Source organism: Pocillopora verrucosa, chromosome 6 (assembly GCF_036669915.1).
Source record: "Pocillopora verrucosa isolate sample1 chromosome 6, ASM3666991v2, whole genome shotgun sequence".
In the NCBI taxonomy this organism is placed as follows: domain Eukaryota; kingdom Metazoa; phylum Cnidaria; class Anthozoa; order Scleractinia; family Pocilloporidae; genus Pocillopora; species Pocillopora verrucosa.
In genome coordinates this window covers 20,917,377-20,938,118 of record NC_089317.1, presented here as the reverse complement: position 1 = coordinate 20,938,118, position 20,742 = coordinate 20,917,377, and the positions used below count along the sequence as shown (strand labels likewise).

The 20,742-nt window shown below is 38.2% G+C and overlaps 3 protein-coding genes and 1 non-coding gene across 4 annotated transcripts; all 4 read right to left on the bottom strand.

Moving 5' to 3' along the window:
* Positions 1-1,021: 1,021 nt before the first annotated feature.
* LOC131793029 (testis-specific serine/threonine-protein kinase 3-like) lies at positions 1,022-2,760 on the bottom strand. The gene is made up of 2 exons (XM_059110442.2): positions 1,852-2,760; positions 1,022-1,509 (listed from the first exon to the last, which is right to left on the bottom strand). Exons 1-2 carry the CDS (start codon positions 2,758-2,760, stop codon positions 1,261-1,263), a joined length of 1,158 nt encoding a protein of 385 aa, XP_058966425.2. The 3' UTR covers positions 1,022-1,260.
* A 597-nt stretch (positions 2,761-3,357) lies between these two features.
* On the bottom strand, positions 3,358-3,430 carry Trnak-cuu (transfer RNA lysine (anticodon CUU)). Its single transcript has one exon. It is a non-coding gene; the product is annotated as a tRNA-Lys (tRNA).
* Positions 3,431-3,541: 111 nt separating this feature from the next.
* Positions 3,542-8,092, bottom strand: LOC131793908 (basic phospholipase A2). The gene is made up of 6 exons (XM_059111414.2): positions 7,994-8,092; positions 7,319-7,396; positions 6,345-6,372; positions 5,384-5,528; positions 4,396-4,511; positions 3,542-3,921 (listed from the first exon to the last, which is right to left on the bottom strand). The coding sequence occupies exons 2-6, from the start codon at positions 7,382-7,384 to the stop codon at positions 3,803-3,805; spliced, it is 474 nt and encodes a 157-aa protein (XP_058967397.2). The 5' UTR covers positions 7,385-7,396; positions 7,994-8,092; the 3' UTR covers positions 3,542-3,802.
* A 4,151-nt stretch (positions 8,093-12,243) lies between these two features.
* Positions 12,244-20,268, bottom strand: LOC131793967 (uncharacterized). Its single transcript, XM_059111466.2, has 5 exons — positions 20,142-20,268; positions 19,853-20,067; positions 14,108-14,204; positions 13,864-14,007; positions 12,244-12,885 (listed from the first exon to the last, which is right to left on the bottom strand). Exons 1-5 carry the CDS (start codon positions 20,266-20,268, stop codon positions 12,362-12,364), a joined length of 1,107 nt encoding a protein of 368 aa, XP_058967449.2. The 3' UTR covers positions 12,244-12,361.
* Between the last annotated feature and the right edge of the window lie 474 nt (positions 20,269-20,742).

The following is a 20,742-nucleotide window of genomic DNA, read 5'->3' as shown; positions in this document are numbered from 1 at the left end:
GACGTGATTGGTTTTCAGTGTCTTTGATTAAATCTTTTTTTAGTCAATTCATTTGGGTCGCATAAGAGAGACGCAGTGTTTTCGTGAACACGTAGAGTTTGTGGAGGCTAAGTGAATCTCACGACTCATTTATTTCAGTTCACCCGCCAACCGTGACAAGCCATAAAAGATGTTTTCGAAGGAAATGTTTCGGGCGTGAATAAATATCGGTTCAGAGTGTCAATACACTTCGGGCCTTGTCTTAAAGACTAGAGTAGGGACGATTTCTATTTTAACTATCTTTTTTCTTAATCTTTTGACAACTACTCACCGAAATGGAGGTGGCTTATGGTGGATATTTATACCAAGCTGCGAAGCGGTAAGGTGAATAGTTGTTTCTGAGTATATACTAAAACAATGAGATAATATATATATATATATATATATATATATATATATATATAGCAAAAGGGTGATTTTAACTCATTTCAAGTTCCGGCATCGATTACAATATTTTTTTACAAGTTACAATATATTCCTGCGCTCGTTGCTCGGAGAATAGCCAATCAGAGCGCGCCTTCAACGTTAGGCACTGTTTTAGTATACACATAATTAAACGATCTTATTGTATAAGTGCGTCTAGAGATTGCACCAGGCAGTCTGTCGATCATCTCTCATCATGCGATGAATGGATTCTGAATCTGTCGAGTTAATCGCAGTCTTGAATCATGGACTTATTTTGTTTGATTCGCTGGTTTGCTTAAGACAATTACCTGGTTATACTTGTGCTGAGTGTTTTATGGTGCCCGGTTGGTTATACTACGGCCTTGCAAGGGCAATAACTGATAGACTGTTACTGGACAACAGGTGAGTTGATCGAGTTTTATTGCAAGGAGTGAACGACTTAATGGCTTTTATTACATATTCCATTGTTTGTTTTTTGCCGTCATTGTAGTATTCAGTCAAATTGACTTTTTCCTCATAGAAGTGGGCAGATCCATGCCCAGACGAGTCCTGCCACATGATGATTCACTCTGTGGATTCTAGTTGTCGCTCGCAGAAACTTGGTATCCTCTCAATTATGCAATATACGGATATCTAGTTAGAGGCGGTGATAAAAATCCGCTTCTGCCGAATAAAAAGTGCTGTTTTACCAAAGTTGCATGCAGAACTCATCCTCTATTTTCCGAGTCCCTCGTAGTTAGCTGATATTACCAAACAATCTTTCCTTTCAGTTCGTTTCAAGTTGTGATTATTGCTATATGCGCAACCTGCGTGTTATCATCGGCCCTCGTTCCCAAGTACTGGCTCGCTTCCAAGCCCTGAATCGTGAGATATGTCCTTCCCAAGGTCCTCCTTGTCCTTGTCTCCATTTAGCTCGACATTCATCTTCTTCCCAAGATACCAAGGATGTTCCTTTATTCCTGGGATGTCAATCCTCTCCTTTTCTTCGCAAAGCATCTTTAAAATGAGGTGTCTGGCCTCCTCGGAAATTTTTCGCTTCTTTGGAAAAACGACGGTCTTAGATACCTGAATGAGAGACAAAAATAGAAACTGAAACGATGTCTATACGGAACCCATGTATGTACAGTTCTCACTTTAGTTTCGAAAGCAGTCTGTCAGTGGTGACATGCAGTCTCACACCTCCTTTTGATTGACCCCAACGACGATTCTCACAACAAAGTCGATAGAGCAATTTTCGATTCTAAAAAATAATCCAGAATTGCGTTGCTTTTTCTTTGCTTCGCCTCGTGATTGGTCTAGAAAACTCACACCACCTACTCAATCAATCAGAAGCAAAATACAGTATGTTGATTTCCCCTTGCCTGCTTGTAGAAAATTCTTTCTGATATATCACCTCCTTATACTTACTTGCTCCATCAGCACCTTGAGATTTGAGTCATCGTACGGTAATTTAGCACACAGCATTGTAAATAATACCACCCCTAAACTCCATACATCAGAGCGCGTTCCGTCGTAAGCAACGCCACGAAGAATTTCGGGTGGCGCGTACGCGTAGGATCCACAGAACGTCAAACTCAAACTTCGTTTTCCAGTATCATAATCGATGGGCACAGTCCTTGCAAAACCAAAATCTGTGAGTAATATATTTTTGTTGCGATCCAGCAAAATGTTCTCGCATTTCAGATCTCTGTGAACCACGTCCAAGTTATGGAGGTATTCTGAGGCACCGATTAACTGCCGAAAAAACGTACGAGCTTCATTTTCGCAAACCGGGCCGTTCGTTTTGATGTAGTCTAACAGGTCTCCCCCGTCGGCCATATCTATTACGAGATAGATCCGAGAGCTTGTTTCAATGGCTTCGTAAAGTCCGATGATGTTCGGATGCTTGAGTTTTTTCATGACAGCGATCTCGCGTGGTAAAAACTTGGTAATGTAGTCTTGCGGCGCCTTTTTCTTTATGATGATCTTGATGGCAACTTGCCGCTTTAGCTTCTTGGAAAAAGCCACTTTAACAACCGCATAGGACCCTTTACCCAGCGAATCACCCAAGATATAGCCGTAATGAGCTAAAACCATACTGGTATCGTCAGATGGCTCTTCTTGCGGAGATTGGAGTAAGTCAATTGGCTGAGATCCTCGTTCAACCGGTTGTTTTTCCTTTGCATTGCCGTCATCGGTATGAGGACCGGTGCAGTAGTTGTTGGAAGTGTCAATTTCCTCGCCTTCAGAACCGCTGCCGTGGTTGTCGCAAGTGTCGTTTGCCTCGCCTTCGTCCGTTTCTTCGTGATCTTTTTCTTGTTTGGACGATGCCGACATGCGGCGAAAGTAGCGAAAAAATCGCTGCAGTTTGTCGAAATTTAGTTCAAAATTGTAGTCATGAGGTTAGAGGTACAACCGAATTGTTGCACTAAGAGAATTAAGTAGGATATGTTGTTGTTCGATCTATGTAACGTTTTCCTCTCCAAAGAGGAGAATCCAGAGAAGTAATAATTTCCTTAATGATTAATTATGTTTTTAAACGTCAAAACAATCGAATTAATTAATCAAATACACGCACGCGAGAGCCGAGAGGAATCACGGACGGCTGCCTAATGAGCCTGGTGGTTTGGTTTTTTTGCTTATAATTTTGAGTCTTGATCTTGGCTTGTACATTAACTTTAAAAATATTTCCTTCATTCATAAGTATTTCATTTATTCTTTCAATTATTTCTCGTGAAGTTATCAGTTTTGCAGAGTTAGGTTTATTTCTTTATGGTTAATAGTGTCACGCACTCCAGAGTGTTGCTTATTTTGGCTACATCGACTATTGTGGTATGTAGTGAATTTAGAGCGGTTTTCAGCTTTATTCTCATCAAGAAAAATGTGCTAGAAAAAAAAGAAAGAGGGAAAGAATAATCGAAAAAAAATTTTGAGCGCCCAACGTGGGGCTCGAACCCACGACCCTGAGATTAAGAGTCTCATGCTCTACCGACTGAGCTAGCCGGGCACTTGCTTACGCCTCCGATGCAAATTACTATAATTAGACTACTGGCTTTCATAGGTTTCTGACTCTCTCTACAGCTTACATTCAGAAGTTTTGCAATTACTTTTATTTTTGTTTGTGAATGCAAAGATATCATCACTCACTATGAACAAGTCAAAAATTATTCATTTCATATGTTTTATTCTTGAGAACAAATTTTTCTCAATTTAAAGTTTTAGATTGCTAAATTACTTTACTGGCACTGCAAAATACACTACTGTTAGGATTAAGTTTTTCCTACATAAGACTCTTGTTAATCTTGTTTATCATTTGTAAATATATTTGATTGGACTACCCTCTTGTTGTGGTAACCTCCTTCTCAAAGATCAGTCTGTATCAGCACTTTTCTGCTGGCCAGTTAAAATATTTTATGTTGTATTCCTTTTCAGCAAAACACTTTGCAGCTGCTCCATCACATTCACAAACAGCTCTCTCACAAGTTCCTTCTTTATCAGCTGAGGTTTGTGAAGTAAGCAAAAAATAAATAAATAAATAAATAAATAAAAAACTAGAAAACCTTAGTCATGATTAAAGCAGCACTGTACCCTCAGGAAACAATGAAACACTTATTGAACTATTCCACTATATGGTGATTTTTTTTTTCCCACAGTGAAAACTTGATAAAACTTTTCCCATTACTGTTCTTGTCAATATTCCTTTCTAAATGCAGTGAACAACCCTTTCTTAGATTCCTAGAGACCAGGTTGGGATGTCAGGAAATAAAATATCTCAGAACATAGGTTGTTATGCACTAAGCTGGAATTAACTTACCACAGCTTAAAGTGAAAGATATCTAACTACTTATCCTTAATTACTGCATTTGTAAAAACTCCTTTCCAAATGTAATGAAAATTCTGTATCATATTTTCTGTAAGATCTGAAGAAACTTTATGTCTAAAAACATAGGTTTTTACCCAATCAGAACTTACCACAGCCAGTGCAAGTATTGTCTCTGGTGTATATTCTCGTATAAACATCCAATGAGAAATAACATGAATTTTGATTCTGTATACGGCCATAACATTCGTCATGAATTTTACAGCACCTAAAAATTGGTTAGAAATGGGTGTATTTATCATTAAATTCAATGAGTTAAGGTAGGGGGTTTCATTAATTCTTTAAATGTTGGAGCCTATTAATTAGCTTCAGTGGTGAAAAACATCTTTCTTGCATTTCAAAAGTCAAAGATTTTCTCACCAGTGACATTTGCCACTTTAATATACAATGACAGACATCAAAATAAACACAAAGTTTTGCAAGACAATGTTATTAAGTTGATTTGGGCCTAAGAAAATCTTGTAACTCCCTCTGATAATAAAGCCATAATGTTGAATTATGGGGCCGTTTTTTGATCCAGTATTGCAAATCCTGAACTGTACACATCAAAGGTTTTCAACAATCACCCTTACATTAGAGACTGGTTTGATTTTCCATCCACACTACTTCTAGGTAGATCATCCAAGAGTCAAGTAACTCTGTTTAACCCCTTACCTCCCAAGATCTCATTGGTAATTCTCCCCACTGTTTGCCAAATGATTTTCATCATGTTAGTTTGGAGAATTTGGTATTGAATCAATTAGTAATCGCATAATTGATATTTTTCTTTATTCTTATCACTTGTCTGCGTGATATTGTTTAGATAAAGTAAGGAGAAATCCTGCTTTGGTCACTCTGGGAGTTTAGGGGTTAAAAGAAAGTTTGATGGGCATTGTAAATTTGAATAGCTCATAGAGGGAGTGAGGTGGCTGCTTGGTGTGATGTGACCAATCAACAGCTACAAAGGACACCAAACAAACAACAAATATAAGCTCTCTTCTGAGATCAAATTATGCTATTGATTGACAGTTTGACGTTACCTGAGTTTACGTTTTATTAGGTATTAATTTTTACAGATATTTTTGCTGTGGTGAAACTTGCCTGTCAGTAGCATCTGCGGGCTTCCCTTTTCCTCCGTAACCACAGTAACAACCATAATCAATGTAATCTGCAGATGTTCTCGAGGTTGCACAAGTTATCATGTTATGGAATTGCACAAGGTTTCTCTGGGTGAGTACAAGGTTATCTGTAAATTACAAAATACGTATTTGTTATTTACAGGGCAGGAGGTCCGAGTGGAAAAACAACTGTGCATGAAGTCTTGAACTACGCCTTTAGCCAAAGGCAATTATTGTTTTCTAAAGCATCTCAGCGGGCCGGAATCTTTAAAAACTCCTCGGATCTGATTCGATAATCGTGCGCTCGTAACCGGTTCAGCTTGTTATTTTACGGATCTGGAATTGTTTCCGTGCAATTCCCGGCTAAGCAGAAAAAAAATCGGCCGATAAGTTAAATTGTTGTGAAGCTAGAAGAAAGTACACTATTCTTATCGCTTTGGTCTGGAGGCCAGGCGATCTCAAGATTAAGGCGCCATCTTGAACGGGTTTACCAACTCGCTTCTATTTGATGGGAGGGGCCTCGTACCCATTTAGTGGCCAAAACGTACAGTTAGATCAGTAAAAGGTAATTTTTGCATTGAGACCACAAAATACATTAACATCGAATTCAAACAGATGAGCTACTATAACATACATTACAATGGGTATTTCAACTAGCTTTATTCATCCTTTCGTTTGACCAAGCCTATTATCAAACTGTTGTTTTGTTCATTGTTGCAACTGGTTTATAACACTCCCTGGCCCTGAAAGCGTCCCATAGATACCTTTTTAGATTGTCGCGTGCACTTTCCGACAACCTGCAAACAGCTGTTTACATTAAACATCATCACCAGCATCACTAAGATAATCAAAGTGAAGACTGGAGAAGTCTAATTAGTATCACCAAATAGTGCCATTAGTATCACTAATGGCACTATTTTTCGTTTTCTTCTATTTGACCTTACCTTTTTTGTTGATAATTTTTAGAGCATCCTGCAAAAGAAGGCGAGGTGCCAGTCAGTAATCACAAATTTCAAAGTGAAAATATCTTGTATTACGCGTTTGAAAGTTAAGATCCCCCGCGTTAGGAAGAAAAGCGGCTTACCCCCGAACATGTTGTAATTATGAAAAATTGAGCTAAGAAATGCCTTTAGGATATCTTAACGTTTCTTTATTTTTTACGTTCTCAAGGAAGGAAAACTGTGCTCTGTAAACCACATAACTTTTATCTTCGCCAGAAAGCAACCAAACCTTTCAGAAATTGTTTGACTGCAAATGTTATAGAAAATCAGCAACATGCGCCTCCATTTTGAATCTTGCTTAGCAACCGTGCAGCTGATCGCTTAATGTTAAGTTTGGCTAAATCCTCACTTTCCATTTCTTGGCAATTTCTTTGAACCTATAGCTAGCCTTTCAAAATTTGTCAGCAAATTCGACATACGCAGCCATTTTGAATCTTGCTCAGCAACATGCAGCTGATTGCTTGATTCCTACTTCCCATCCCCTTGGCGATCTCTTTAATTGAACCATTTTGAATCTTTGTTTAGGAGCAACACAAAGAGGCATTATTGTTTCAAACTGTTATAATTATTTTTCTTTCCCTTTTTAATTTTTTCGTCTTAATTTGATTGCGCCGATAACCGGAGTAGCAGGTAGAAGTAGCTGTATGTGAATCGTGCGTTGATTTAGATGTGCTGTTAGGTTTCTGAGTTTCGTTTTTGTCAAATTCGGGTGTTCGTAGTCAATTTCTTAGCACAGATGTGTGGGCTAATTTTTAACCAAACATGTTACCGGCTCTGAAGTCTCGAACCATGCCAGGAAGAAAATTGTCAAACACATTTTAGTGACGGGGAAAAATTATAGTTCTCTTAACCGCGCATTTGTAATGGCACCCTTAACAGTTTCGCAAGTGTAGTTTTAACGCATTGCGTTAACCTACCTTGCGAGATGGAAAAGCGAACACATCGGCCAAAATAATCATCGTTACCAGAAATACTTCCTTCATCTTTCTAATTGTCTGTTCAGGAAAATAATAGTTTGGCAACTTTGTTTAAGCCTTGGCATGTGTGTGGCAAAGTTAAGAACAAAATAGAAATTTATGCCTGAAGTAAAAATAGTTCATTACCTATAATGAGAATCTCAAGGAAACACATTCATCCACCCCAGGAATCCCAAGTGACTCATTCTTAGTAGGAGGTAAATCAATTCTAAGAGTATTCAGAGTGTTTCAATAAAAAAAAAAAAAACGTTCATCTGCAGAGCAGTGAGATTTCCGGCGGCAGGGATCACATTAAAAAATGGGCTTTCTCTCATTCATCATTAGTTATGAGACACTACAATACATCTTTGGATTTTGCTCCCAAGAGCAAATTAAAGTCCATGCCCATTCTCTATTTTCACAGGATGTTGGATGAGCAAGTTAGTTTTCTATCAAGAGGAACTTTGCATAAAAATATGATTCCATCGTCGCGACAACAACAATAATGGCTTGCTCATACTTCATGGGACAATAGGAAAACGTATCTTTGTTTCTTCGGTTGGATACAAAGGCTTCACGTTCATTTTAGTTAAATATTGATATTAAAACAGAAATGCGAACAAAAATGAATAGTACCTGACTGGATGATTTCGTAACTCTTCCCCTGATGCTGCTGCAGAGTGGACGCCTGCACTCAATTTATATTTTTGCTCACTCATGTTTTCATGACTCATACGCAGATGTTTGAGGCTGATGGATTTCAGGCGTTTAGTTACCGAGGGCACTTAATTAACGGTCCTTCTAAGTGATCTGAATTTCTGGAAGAGTTGCTTAAGATCAGACTAGTTTGATTCTGCTTAACAAACATAATTTGTAAAAACATCATTTATTTATTTTAAATTTTTGATGGTTAACAGTATTGTGAGGAGGTCTAAATAACACCAGTCCTTATTTTTTTATAACACAGTTTTATTAAACAAATGAAGCCACAGTGACTGCTAGCACCCAAGCTCGTGAAAATGTTGAGTTGACAATTAATTAAAGAGTATAACATCTTTTATACTCGTGCGTTTGATGTCTTTCGCCAAAGAATTGTGTCATGACAATCACGTTTTCCGCTCAAAATACTGCTAGGTAGCAGAAGTCTGCCTAGAATATGTAACCAAAGTTTCTTCTGACAGGAACCAGCAGAGAGCGAAAAAGGCGCTATTAGATTTAAAAAACAAACTTTTTCTTGATTTTATCGCTAACACTCCTTCTGCCTAAACTAAGACTTAAAAAAGAAAGGTTTTTCGTAGCGGCAGATCAAAAAAGTTTTTGCTTTCGGTCCAACCACGAAACGTAAAGAACCCACACACTTGCGATCGCCTTTTCCGCTCAAAATTTTGCTAGGCAGCAGAAGTCTGCTCGGAGCATGAATCAACTATCCCTTGACTGGGTCCAACAGAGTAGAAATGGCTCCTCAGGATCTGCCAAACAAGCCTTTCGTGTGTCAATTGACCACTTCTTAAGCCTAAACTTCGACATAACAAAAGAGCCATTTCTTTGGTCCAAACACGAATCGCAAGAAACTCTCCTGCTTGCTCCACGTATGATCATTGTGGTAATTCTACACATAACTTATAAATGCAGAAAAATCTATTAATATCTATTTATATCTATTTCAGTTAGAAGATGAGACAAAATAGTCTGTCCTTATTAAAAAAAATGACCATTTTTCACTCCTTCGTCTTAACTAACCACCTCGAAGCGGCCTTCTCTCAATAGCCCCATTTTTCGATCATCTACACTGGCCGAAAAAACGGTGGCGGTCACGAGCCATGCCTTCCTTTTTTACGCGTGCTTTAAGTGATCTTACTAAACAGCCTTCTTAACTTTAACTTGCCTTCAGCAAGTAAGATTTGTTTAAGTGCCATCCTCGCTGTGAGGCCTTCGACTTCCCGTCGAAAAAGAGTTTTCTCTTATGTTTTGCACATTAAAATTGAGAATTTAAACCATGTAAAATTTCTAAAAATAGTCCAAATTCTGAATTTTGCGCACCCCTTTGCAAAAAGGAGAGTCAGTTCATTTGTGCGTCCTACAAAATATGTCTGTAATGACTGGAATACCAAATTTTATTCTTTGATTTTGATCTTCTTCATGAATGCTCTGATATGCTTTCTTAAGCCCAATTTACGCCTGCATTTTGAGAATTCTTTCTTACAAATTGGTGAATTTTTGATACGCGAATTAAGGTCTAAGAGAAGGGTCTCCTCTGATCACGCTGATATGAATAAGATTTCAGGTAAAGTTTTCAAATTTTATCTGTGAAATGACTGAATACATCTTAAAACTTGTAGCAATAGAGAATTCCGTGAGCTCTATAACTGCAGTCGAAACGCACTCGATAAAAACTATGCAATTTTCACTTTCAATCGCTGTCCACACTAGTGGTGTAGCCCAAAAAAATCAATATTGGCTCGTGGCGACGCAAAAAACGAAAATTGGAGAACAATTTAATTTGGTGAGCCATTCACCAATTTGATGAGCCATTCAACAATAACTGATATCCAATGAACAAACAGGATTCTGTATTTGGCAAAGGTGTTGTTGATAACTGCAGGCCAATCGAGGTAATAAAATCATTTCTTTCTCGAGCTCCTACAGTTTGTGTTTTTCGAAGGTAAGTTTGTGTTAATGATTTCCTCTTTCGGTTTTGCCTGAGCGGTTCTGCGAGGAACTATGATATTTCGGTTCTGTTATAACATAACTTGTTGGCTAACTTGTACGAATTATTTCCTATCCCCGATGTTAACCAAAATGGTACTCTAGGCCAAACGTGCTACGTTGCCAAACTCTTTCCTTGCTATAGCCCAGCTCAGTCAAAAGACAGTTCTTAAAACGAACAGGTGGTGATTGAAAACTTACATGGATTCTCCATGATTAGGATCAAAATTGCTTCAAATTACGTTCTATTCTATTCCAAACCTCTTGTGGAAGCAAAAATCGTTTAATTGGATACCCTATGGCTCGAATCAACACATGACCAACAGGTTGCTTTAATGTGGGAGAGCCCTGTGGCTCATTTTAGAGATTATGGTATGCGATGAAAATTTGTATTTTGGGCACATACACTCTAGATTTCAGTCGCTCGCAAGAAATCACTGTTTGAAATTTTGCAACCAGGGCATGATCCTGTTCCCTTCCCATCTCGCCCTGAGGATTTTAGGGAAGATGGAACGTGAAAAGCCCCAAGCTGCTTATCATCGTCAATGTCTTCTGAACAAAGCTATTTCAGTTATATAATAATATCAATGATTCCAAGATAAAAGAGTAACTTTACACATGGCTCGCTTGAATTTTGTTGAAAATTCGATCGCATCTGATTAAAAAATGCCCAAATACTGTTAAGAAGGCGCTAATCGGATCAAGTGGAAGTAAAGCAAGGAGTCGATTTAACATTTTTTCGATGACTCTTCTCCTTTTAAGTATTCTCTTCAATTTTAAATTTACGATCGTTTCTATACACCAAGAGCGGCTTCGTCTTTTTAGTTCCCTTTTATCAGAGCTATAAGCAGCTCCTTTTCTTGCTTTCTCGACATTTCATTTTACTGTCGACCTTTAAGTACCAACCTAATGAGGACGACGATTAGATTTATAACGGTACCCATCCCTCGAACAACCGGAGCGTGGGCCTTTAGTGAGTCGAGAAAATGTCTACATTACACAGTTGGGAATAATGTAATTCGGTACAGAGTTGCGCTGGTTTGAGATACTGGACCGTTACTTCAACAAGATTAAAGGGAAGTATACCCGATGAACATTTTATGAACCGGCGTTCTGTGATTTTTTCCACATTTCATATCCAGTTTTGCGATAACCTTGCATGTAATTGTTTTTGATTGTTTAACATGAAAATCCTTTGCCTAAGAAAGAAAGGGTATACGTTATCTGTCTGATATGATTTCTTATCTTCAACATCTAAAAGCTGCTTATTCAACAAGGCAATCACAAAGTTTTCATTGCCCGAACCATAACGGAGTGCCAAAATACCGTTTGTATTGAATCTTTAGCTGCTGGTGCTTTCGCAAAAAAATTACCTTAAAGTATTTACACACAGTTCCCCTTGAATTTTTATAATGAAAGCCATTGTCCATAAGGAACAGAGTCTGAGTGGCGTGAACAATAAGTCTCTTATCATTGCGTCAAATGATTTGTCATGAACAGATACCTCCATACTTGGTGAGGGTGTTAAAGATAATATGCTCATTGCTCACTCGAGCTCATACAGTCTTTTTTTTCAGCCTCATCAGAGGTAAGTTTCTATGAAGTCCAATGCGTTCAATTTAATTGAGTCTTTAAATATTAACGAGATTTTAGATCTGCAATGCTTATTTCACGGTCGGTTTGATTACCGCTTTACGATGAAAGCGTAACGGCATATTCAGCCGTACTATTAAAAATAATGCAACATTACCACACATAATTACCGCTTTTTTGACAAAAATAGTCTTTGCTCAGAAGAACCAGGGAGTTGGAACAGGGAATAGGTTGCCCATTTCTTATCTTCAATATCTCTTCAACAAAGCTGCTTCTACGATTGGTACAAAAATTTGGATTATTACAAGATACTCGAGTTAAACACTTAAGGCTTTCACGATGTCAGAGAGGCTCCTATATTTGATAAAGGGTGTGGTCGATAAGACATTTCATATACTGATAAAAGGAACAATAACAATATCGCTGACGACAACAAATATTATGGCAACAATTTTACAATAATAAAAATAATAATAACAATAAAATTAATAAAGTAACAATGATGATAACAACTATTGTGGTTTTAGAGCATAAATAGCCGGGAGCATCTTCTATAGTGCTCAATTGTTAAGCTTATCATCATTATTATTATGATAATTGAAATGCCAGTAGAAGTCCGGAGTGCTTTCTTAAACGATTCAATCATTTAGAAATGGTATAATGTATCCAGCTCTCGATAAGTTCCTTTGCTTTCGCTGAAGCTTTTCAACGCACGTAAATTTTCCAAAAATCACCGGCAGTTTTGCCACTTCCGCCATCATCACAATGCCTAGTACCATCCGGGCTGGTATGCCAGTGTTGTGCGTGGTAAACAAAAGCAGGGTAAATATACAACCTATCCTGATCTCGACTATGTCCCCATTTTCCAACTTTGTACGTTCCTTTTTCCCATCCCCACTGATGACACTGTCTTGACATAATCGAGTTGTCATTATCCATTCTGACAAAGGAGCCACAAGCATCTGGTTGGACGTCCGTCTGACCGCTGAAGTACTGGACTACAGCCTCCCCAGTGCTGTTAGCTGCTGTGGCCACATGGAATATATGGCCCGGATGCCTACTGCAGTGGAATCGTATTTGAGTGAATCCCAAGTGTGATCTCAACTCATTCACGGCACCTTTTGTGAGCACCATCTGACTGGTGTTAATACCACGGTATGATGGCACTACAGTCATCTGATTTGGGGCAGCGGTGTCAAAGACAATGCTCGATATAAGAAGCCAGCCCCCTAAAATGAAAACAAAAATTAAAACTACGTGTGTCGAGACAGTTCCTGGAAAATTTATGAAAATGTCAATCAAAATGCTGGAAATAGGAAGGCAGCCTCCTCTAAGTTTTAAATAAAGCGGAATTTAGATAATATGTTTCAAGAAAATGAATCCCTGATAAAATTTGAAAAAAAACGAATTAATTGTTTATTTCTGTCCCTTGGCTATACAGTTTCGCTTTGAAATCGTTTCCATGCAACGGGAAAGTATGTTTTGCTTTCAAAACAGGTTTCCCTCGGTGACCAAAAGGACAGTACACAACTATTCCCCTTGCTGTACTAATCTCTTAGTTATACATGCTTCTTATCTTCTATATGAACCTTGTCTTACTCCCGATTTTCCCCGCTCCATCGAAGTTGAGGGCACGGTTTAGCTTTAGCAGGATGGAGCTTTTTTTTTTTTCTTTTTTAGAAAATAGAGCGACTAAACATAATAACTATATATTGTAAAAGTAAAGAAAAAAGAAAAGAAAAAAAAATGAAAACGTTTACAGTGTATAGAGTGCACTACTTACAATTTATAGAAAAAAGGTAGTTTAAAAGAAAACAAAAAAGTGCAGGAAAAAAGGATACAAACATCAAATTATATGTAAACAGAATTAAAGAAAACACTAAGTAAATGCGTGTTGTGCTTGTTTTATGCATGGTTTTTCTTTATAATAATGATTTATGCATTATAATAATGATTTATGCATTATAATGTGAGAAGAAGAGGGGGAAGTTTTTTTATTTCCGGAGAGATGTTGCGCATTCTGCATATCCATACAAAATATCTAGCGACCAAAAAAAGGAAATTTAGTTTCTTGTTTTTGTGTGGCTTAAGCCCTAGTACTATAAATGGCGATAGATTGAAAATTTCCGCGAAAGGTTCTCCAAGATTAATTATCCATTGTTTAAGACTTTGCCAGAAACGGTTGGATGGAGCTTATTTGAGCTTACCTCCGTCAGTAGTCATGTCGCAGAAGACCTTTAGAGCGTTCCCATTCTTTTCGGGATCGACCCAGTATTCCCCGTCTGTTTTAAAGTGTCCTGCGTTTCGGATTTCTTTGCAAGACGAAGCAGGATGATGGGAGTACAAGCCCTCTGAGAAAGAAAATTTATATAATTATGTCATTCAATTTTATGCTTTGCGGTGTATTCTTAATTTAGAAGTACACACCAAAAACACGCTGTTGCTACTCACTGTGGTCTGGTTGACATCGTTCACCATTGTATCCTGGGTGACACAGTCTGCTCTTTCTTTGTCTTTTCTTATCACTGGAAATGTCGACACAGGAAACCTGTGTGTGTGGAAGTTGAGTAAGTTACACCAAAAGACCATATTCTTTTCCTGTTGTTTAAGGAAAACGCGCGACAGAAGGGAGGATCCAACGATTTATATCTGCTCAAAAACAAGATTTGTCTTGTGGACAGACACAAGTTAAAATGACGCAAAGGTGTGAGGATAGAAAACCAAGGGTTGATTTTATCGCAGGCGGAGCGCTCTCAGGAGTAATTTTCTTCCGAAAGACTTCAGTAACAGGTTAAGGTTACCGTTAATAGAATATTTGTGTTCTTAAACTTTGTTATGTCAGCTTTTCAACTTCTGTTGTCGAGTCGATCGACGCAAAATTCCTTGGATTGCTGAGTTTATCATTGCTATCTTGTTTCATTTTGAGTCATGATAAGATTGCACCGGCTAAGCTCTAGATCTAAGCACTGCTGGATCAGTACACATCGAATTCCTTCCTTAACCCTTTAATTACCAGAGGCGATTAACGAGTAACTTCTCTCTTCAATATCCATTCACTATCCAGCAAACAGGTAATGAGAATACTCAAATGTATCAGGTAGAAGTTGTTATTTGATCTAACACCAAATTCTTGTAGCTTATTTACAAGGAAATGTGTGGCAGCTAGAAAGGAGAATTAACAATCAGATCTTGAGAGTTAAAGGGTTAAATAAAACAGCTTTGGTCAGAGTTCGCCTCCCTGCGAAAAAAAGCCCTCTCGCTCTCTTGTGTGATTATTCAGAGTGTTTTATAACATAGCTAGTAAATTTGTCTAATCAAATTCAATTGCGCGAGCGTGCTTCATATTCCTATTGTGCACGCTCATGACATCAGCAAACAAATCCTCGCGAAAAAAAATTTTCCATCGGGTTGAAAATGTTATAAAACAATTGGTTCATACATCAGCTGTGCGTTCATCGAGATATGAAGCACTTGGGTAGTTTGGAGAGCAGCACGAAAGATGCGTAAGAGTTGCTCGAGGCTTAGCCGAGAGCAACTCTAGCTTCTTTCGTGCTAAAAGTACGTGCAAAAAGACTTTGGCTTAATACCTGCGAAAATAGACCTCATTATTTTATTAATACCTTTCCTTCTGCTTTTCAACAATTTCAAGTTTTTCCTCTTTGCATAAAAACACCTGCCGTTTTTGACAGCAGAGCATGAACGGCAAATCGTGTTCATCAAGGAGAGGTTTCATTCCATATCAAACGATCTGTACAATTCAATTTGCCAGGGCAATTTACCTTTTATAATAAAGTTTCTGTTCTTTGGCATAAATATGTTTTGAGCCCTTTTAGAGTTTTATTAACCCTCGCCTAGCTCGGGCAAAAAGACTTTGGCTTTATACCTGCGAAAATAGACCTCACTATTTTATTATTAGCTTTCCTTCTGCTTTTCAACAATTTCAAGTTTTTCCTCTTTGCATAAAAACACCTGCCGTTTTTGACAGCAGAGCATGAATGGCAAATCGTGTTCATCAAGGAGAGGTTTCATTCCATATCAAACGATCTGTACAATTCAATTTTCCAGGGCATTTTACCTTTCATATTATCAACTTCAAACTGATCATCAGAATTACCTGGAAGTGAATTGTCTCGGCGAAGGGACGTGGGATCTCGAAGAACATAATTTTGTAAAAATGAAATGAGATGTTTTGAATTTCAATAAAAAGTTTCCTTTGTATTTGTCGCTTCAGGAGGGGGTTCTTTCATACTCTGGTCGTAAGGTTATAGTTACAAAATAGGCCGAGAATTCAGAATTTAAAGAGTATAGGAAAAGGAAAGAGAGATTTTCAAAGGGCTCTTGAAAGGAAGAAAGGATAACTCATGTCAGTTTACCCAGCAGTTCTTTGCGTTGAAATTGTGTCTCCAAGCAAGTTTAGAAGCTAATGTTGCGATCTCGAGGCGAGGCGAGGCGTCATGGCTGACGGTCACTCATTTCGACTCTCCGGTTTTCTTTGTTTTATTCTCAGTTTAATTCTTCTATATCGCGGAAAAACGACTGATCAGGGCCAATCTCAAATGTTCCCGCGTTTAGCTGACGATTTCTTCTTGGTTCTACAAGATGATTTTGTAGTTTCAATGAACTTAAATATCTTCACAGCGTCCTGGACTAGGCGACATATTGTTTTGCCAATCCTTCGAAGAGGTTTTTCTTCGTCAAGAATCAGTTATTATCCTAACTCTGTTGCAAGTTACCAAACTATTCTTCTCCAGTTGAGCGGCGACGTAAACCCAAATCCTGGTCCAAATGGAGCCGAGCGGCACAATTTTACGGAACAGCAAAAGTCCTCTCGTCTTCTAACCTTTTATGCTAATGCACGAAGCATCGTCAACAAATCAAGCAAATTGGATTTAGCCATTGCCGCTCTGGGCTATGATATAATTGTTTTAACTGAAACTCATCTGGACAGCTCCATCCCTGACGGTGAAATCTTTCCTAGTAACTACTCGGTATTTAGGCGGGACCGAAAGCTCAATGGACGTCATGGAGGCGGGGTATTGATTGCTACGCGAGAACACATCAAAGCGGTTCCCCGTGATACTACACAGAACGATTCAGAGTTCATCTTCGTCGATCTTCTTTTCTCATACAATCGCAAAGTCACTTTGGGAGTTTTCTATCGTCCTCCCAATAACGATCCTAAGCCTTTACAGGACTTACAAGCTGTTTTGCAAGAGTTTTCGACGAACGAGTTGATTCTTGTTGGCGATTTCAATCTTCCGGAGATTGATTGGTTGAATAACAGATTCTTGCGTCAATCTGATATTTACACACTCATGATGGACATCGTCCAAGACAATTTTTTGACACAGTTGATAAATGAACCTACCAGAGACTCGAACATCCTAGACTTAGTTCTCACTACTTCGCCCGACCTCGTAAACCATTTGGTTGTTGGAGAACCTTTTTCAGATCACAATTCTATCTCCTTCTCGTTATCTGGTATACCTTACGTCCAGCGTAAATCACAGAAGTTGTTGTATTGCTATGGTAAAGCCGACTGGGATCACTTAAGATCGCTGTTATCTTATATTCCATGGCATTGCGCCTTCTTCGACAGCGATATTAATCATAATTGGGCTTGCTGGAAAGACTTGTTATTTACAGCAGTGGATGAGTGCATTCCCAAACGCAAGAATAAAAAGAGATCCAGTGCCCCCTGGATTACACAGGAACTTATTGTTTTGTGCAAAAAGAAGAAATTATTGTATAACAGAGCTCGCAGAAAAAACAATTCAACTATTTGGGAAAAATATCGGCAACTCAACAATTCTGTTAAGAGACTTTGTAACACAGCTAGATGGTCGTATATAGAGAAACTTGCACTTGATCTACAGGAAAATGAAAACCCGAAACCTTTCTGGAATTTTGTTAAGTCCAAGAGAAGAGGCACTAATAATCTCATCTCTATAAGCGTCGATGGATGTGCTCTGACTGACGACTTCAGTATTGCTCAGAGTATGAACTCATATTTCTCTTCGGTGTTTACTACCGAAGATTATGCAAATTTTCCCACTCAAGACTGCACTGTTGACAAGAAACTTGCGAAAATTGATTGTTCTGTCAATGAGGTCAAACGCCATCTTCTGAAACTCAAGCCCAACAAGTCTCCTGGGCCTGACCATATCGCGCCGTGCATTTTTAAGTCGTGTGCTTCGGAATTAGCACCTTCGTTAACGTATATGATAAACAAATCGTTGTCTCTTGGCCTTTTGCCTGAGGAATGGAAACATGCCGACATTACTCCTCTACATAAGAAGGGTTCCAAATCTTCGAGAGAAAATTACCGCCCAATTTCCCTTACTTCAATTGCTTGTAAGATCTGTGAAAAAATTGTTTTTGATAGGATGATTAAGTTCTGGCGCGAAATCGACTTTATCAATAGCAACCAATTTGGCTTTTTACGAGGAAGATCTACTACAACTCAAATGTTATCAACGTTTAATGACTGGGCGAAATCCCGTAATTCATCCACTCCTACCGATGTTGTTTTTCTGGATCTTGCCAAAGCCTTTGACAGCGTTCCTCATGAGCGACTGCTTTTAAAATTGAAATGTAGCGGCATCGACGAATGTTTACTCAACTGGCTGAGACATTTTTTGGTGGGGCGCAAACAACGTGTAGTCGTTAGGGGATCTTATTCTGATTGGTCGTGCGTTACCTCCGGAACTCCACAGGGAACCATTCTCGGGCCCCTATTGTTTTTATTGTATATTAATGACATATCTGAATTCCTATCATCTACAGTAAAACTATATGCAGACGACACGAAGATCTACAGAGAGATAATTGACCCTATAAAAGATAGTCAGCTTCTTCAGGATGATCTTAATAATCTTAGCGCATGGGCTCGTAAGTGGCAGCTACGTTTCAACGCAGACAAATGCGAATCTATGCGAATCACGCATTTACGCGATAAGTCGGTAACTAATTATTTCTTAGAAAAGCCCCTGAAAGATGTGACTAATTTTAAAGATCTCGGTGTCACACTAACTAGAGATCTTTCATGGGGCCATCACATAAGTATCACTGTCAATAAAGCGAACAAAGTTTTAGGTTCCATTAAACGCTCAGTAGGCACCGCTAACACAAATGTTTTTTCTATGCTGTACATGTCTCTGGTACGGCCAATCTTGGAATATGCGGTACCTGTTTGGTGTCCTTACCTTGTTAAGGACATCCATGCCCTTGAAAATGTACAGCGAAGAGCCTCAAGACTCGCTTTAAATCAACGCAAAGGAGAAATGTCCTATGAAGACCGATGCAAACTGTTAAAATGGCCCACTCTCTCTGACCGTAGAACTTACTTATCTTTAGTCGAATGTTATAAGATAGTTTTTGGTTTTTATCATTTAAATTTTGAAGACTTCTTTGATATTGCCACGATTCGGTCTACGAGAGCAAATCATCAATACAAACTCTATATTAAACCAGCTAGACTTAATTGTTACAAAAATTCTTTTTTTATTAGGATTGTCAAATTATGGAACGAGTTACCGGGTGATATAGTGGAAGCTGACAGCTTTCAGCATTTTAAATCTAAACTTAAATCGTACTTAAATATTTGATTGTAATGATTTTGATTTATATTTTGTCTTTTCTTTTAAGGGAGTTTTTACACAGGGATAACCTCTTAACTTCCTTTTCTAGAAGTATTTTCTTTTTAGTTTTTATTTGTATATAATAGTTATCATCTGCTTCTGGAATAAATAAAGTATGTATGTATGTATGTATGTATCTCTTGAACTTGAGCTGATCGAAGAAATATTCTGCATAAATTATTTTCAACCCTAGTTTAGTAATAGTTTTAATTTTACCAATATTTAAGGGCAAATGACATTGGTTATTTACAGGATTGATTATCTGAAGTGAGCTTAGACAAAAATTTCATTGTCAAATAATGTTTTTGACAAACGTGATGGAAATGATATGCGGTACGCACAATGTAAATATCGAGCTTAATATCGGTGTATCTGCTTTGGTTGGAGTTTCAAAACGGAGAGCGCAAGCTAATGCGCTAAGAGACTGATATAAACTCCACACCTACTCCTCTTAACAACCCAAAAACTCCCGGTGTCATCGTGGGTGGAATTAAGTTTGTCAAACCAACTCAGCATATTGTGAAACTTAATTTCAACATCTTTTTAAATAGCTTACCTGAACAAAGCCATGATATGTGGAACTATTCTCCACTCTAAAGTCCTGTGGCATGGTCTGTCGATTTTGGCTGTTAAGTTCACAGACATTCTTTTTGTTCCCATTGCGACGTATATTAATCGACTTGCAACCCTTTTCGCCGATGCACCTCAGCCGACACTCAAATTCATCGATGTTAAGAACAGAGTCGATGACATGACCAAGTAAAACACGGTCTAAAGAAAGAGTAAGACTGATTTGTGAAATGAAAATAGAAAAGAAAATTACATCACATATTTCTAGTACGTACTAGCTGAAGTTTCAAATACGTTTCCACAGTAGTCGGCCGAACTTTCCGGTACAGCAAAGATAGCTAAGATTACCAAAAGCGCGTAAAAAGACATCAAGAAAATATGTGTCGCTCGCTGCACGGCCATCCCGATTATTATGAAAAAAAGTGCGCGCATTCACTTGCGCATTCATGCAACATTTATTAACGTACTCATTATCAGTCGCAAATCGACAGCTGGGCCCATTTACTGGTAATTTACTTAAACGTTGAGCTCAGTTTATTACATGTTAAGGGTTTGGTTTCTCATCATCCGGTAATAATTTTGAATTTAGTATGAAAAAACGATGTGAAGTTTACATTTTGAAGAGTGGTTGCGTGGTACAATGCGTGGTTCAATGCGTATATAAAGGTTTAAGTTTGCACAGTTGCACTTGGCCACCAAGTATTACATAAATTTCTCATCCCTGATGGTGCCGTTGATCGGCGAAAGCTTGGATTTTAGATTTTACTTTTTAAACAGCAGTTTGAGGCCTCATTAGAACAGTTTTATATTTTTAATTATGCTGCTGAAGGACAACATGAACAGATTATCCTTTTTCTGTTAGAGTAAAACAATAAT

Excerpts from the sequence above, each read along its gene's own strand:
- LOC131793967 (XM_059111466.2), bottom strand. The coding sequence starts at position 20,268 with ATGGCCGTGCAGCGAGCGACACATATTTTCTTGATGTCTTTTTACGCG. Across the intron at positions 14,205-19,852 it reads CATATCATGGCTTTGTTCAG|GTTTCCTGTGTCGACATTTC; the intron begins GTAAGCTATTTA and ends CCACACACACAG. Across the intron at positions 12,886-13,863 it reads CGACATGACTACTGACGGAG|GGGGCTGGCTTCTTATATCG; the intron begins GTAAGCTCAAAT and ends TTTTCATTTTAG.
- LOC131793029 (XM_059110442.2), bottom strand. The coding sequence starts at position 2,760 with ATGTCGGCATCGTCCAAACAAGAAAAAGATCACGAAGAAACGGACGAA. Across the intron at positions 1,510-1,851 it reads TCAAGGTGCTGATGGAGCAA|GTATCTAAGACCGTCGTTTT; the intron begins GTAAGTATAAGG and ends TCTCTCATTCAG.
- LOC131793908 (XM_059111414.2), bottom strand. The coding sequence starts at position 7,384 with ATGAAGGAAGTATTTCTGGTAACGATGATTATTTTGGCCGATGTGTTC. Across the intron at positions 5,529-6,344 it reads AAAAATTATCAACAAAAAAG|ATAACCTTGTACTCACCCAG; the intron begins GTAAGGTCAAAT and ends TGTAATTTACAG. Across the intron at positions 4,512-5,383 it reads CCCGCAGATGCTACTGACAG|GTGCTGTAAAATTCATGACG; the intron begins GCAAGTTTCACC and ends ACCAATTTTTAG.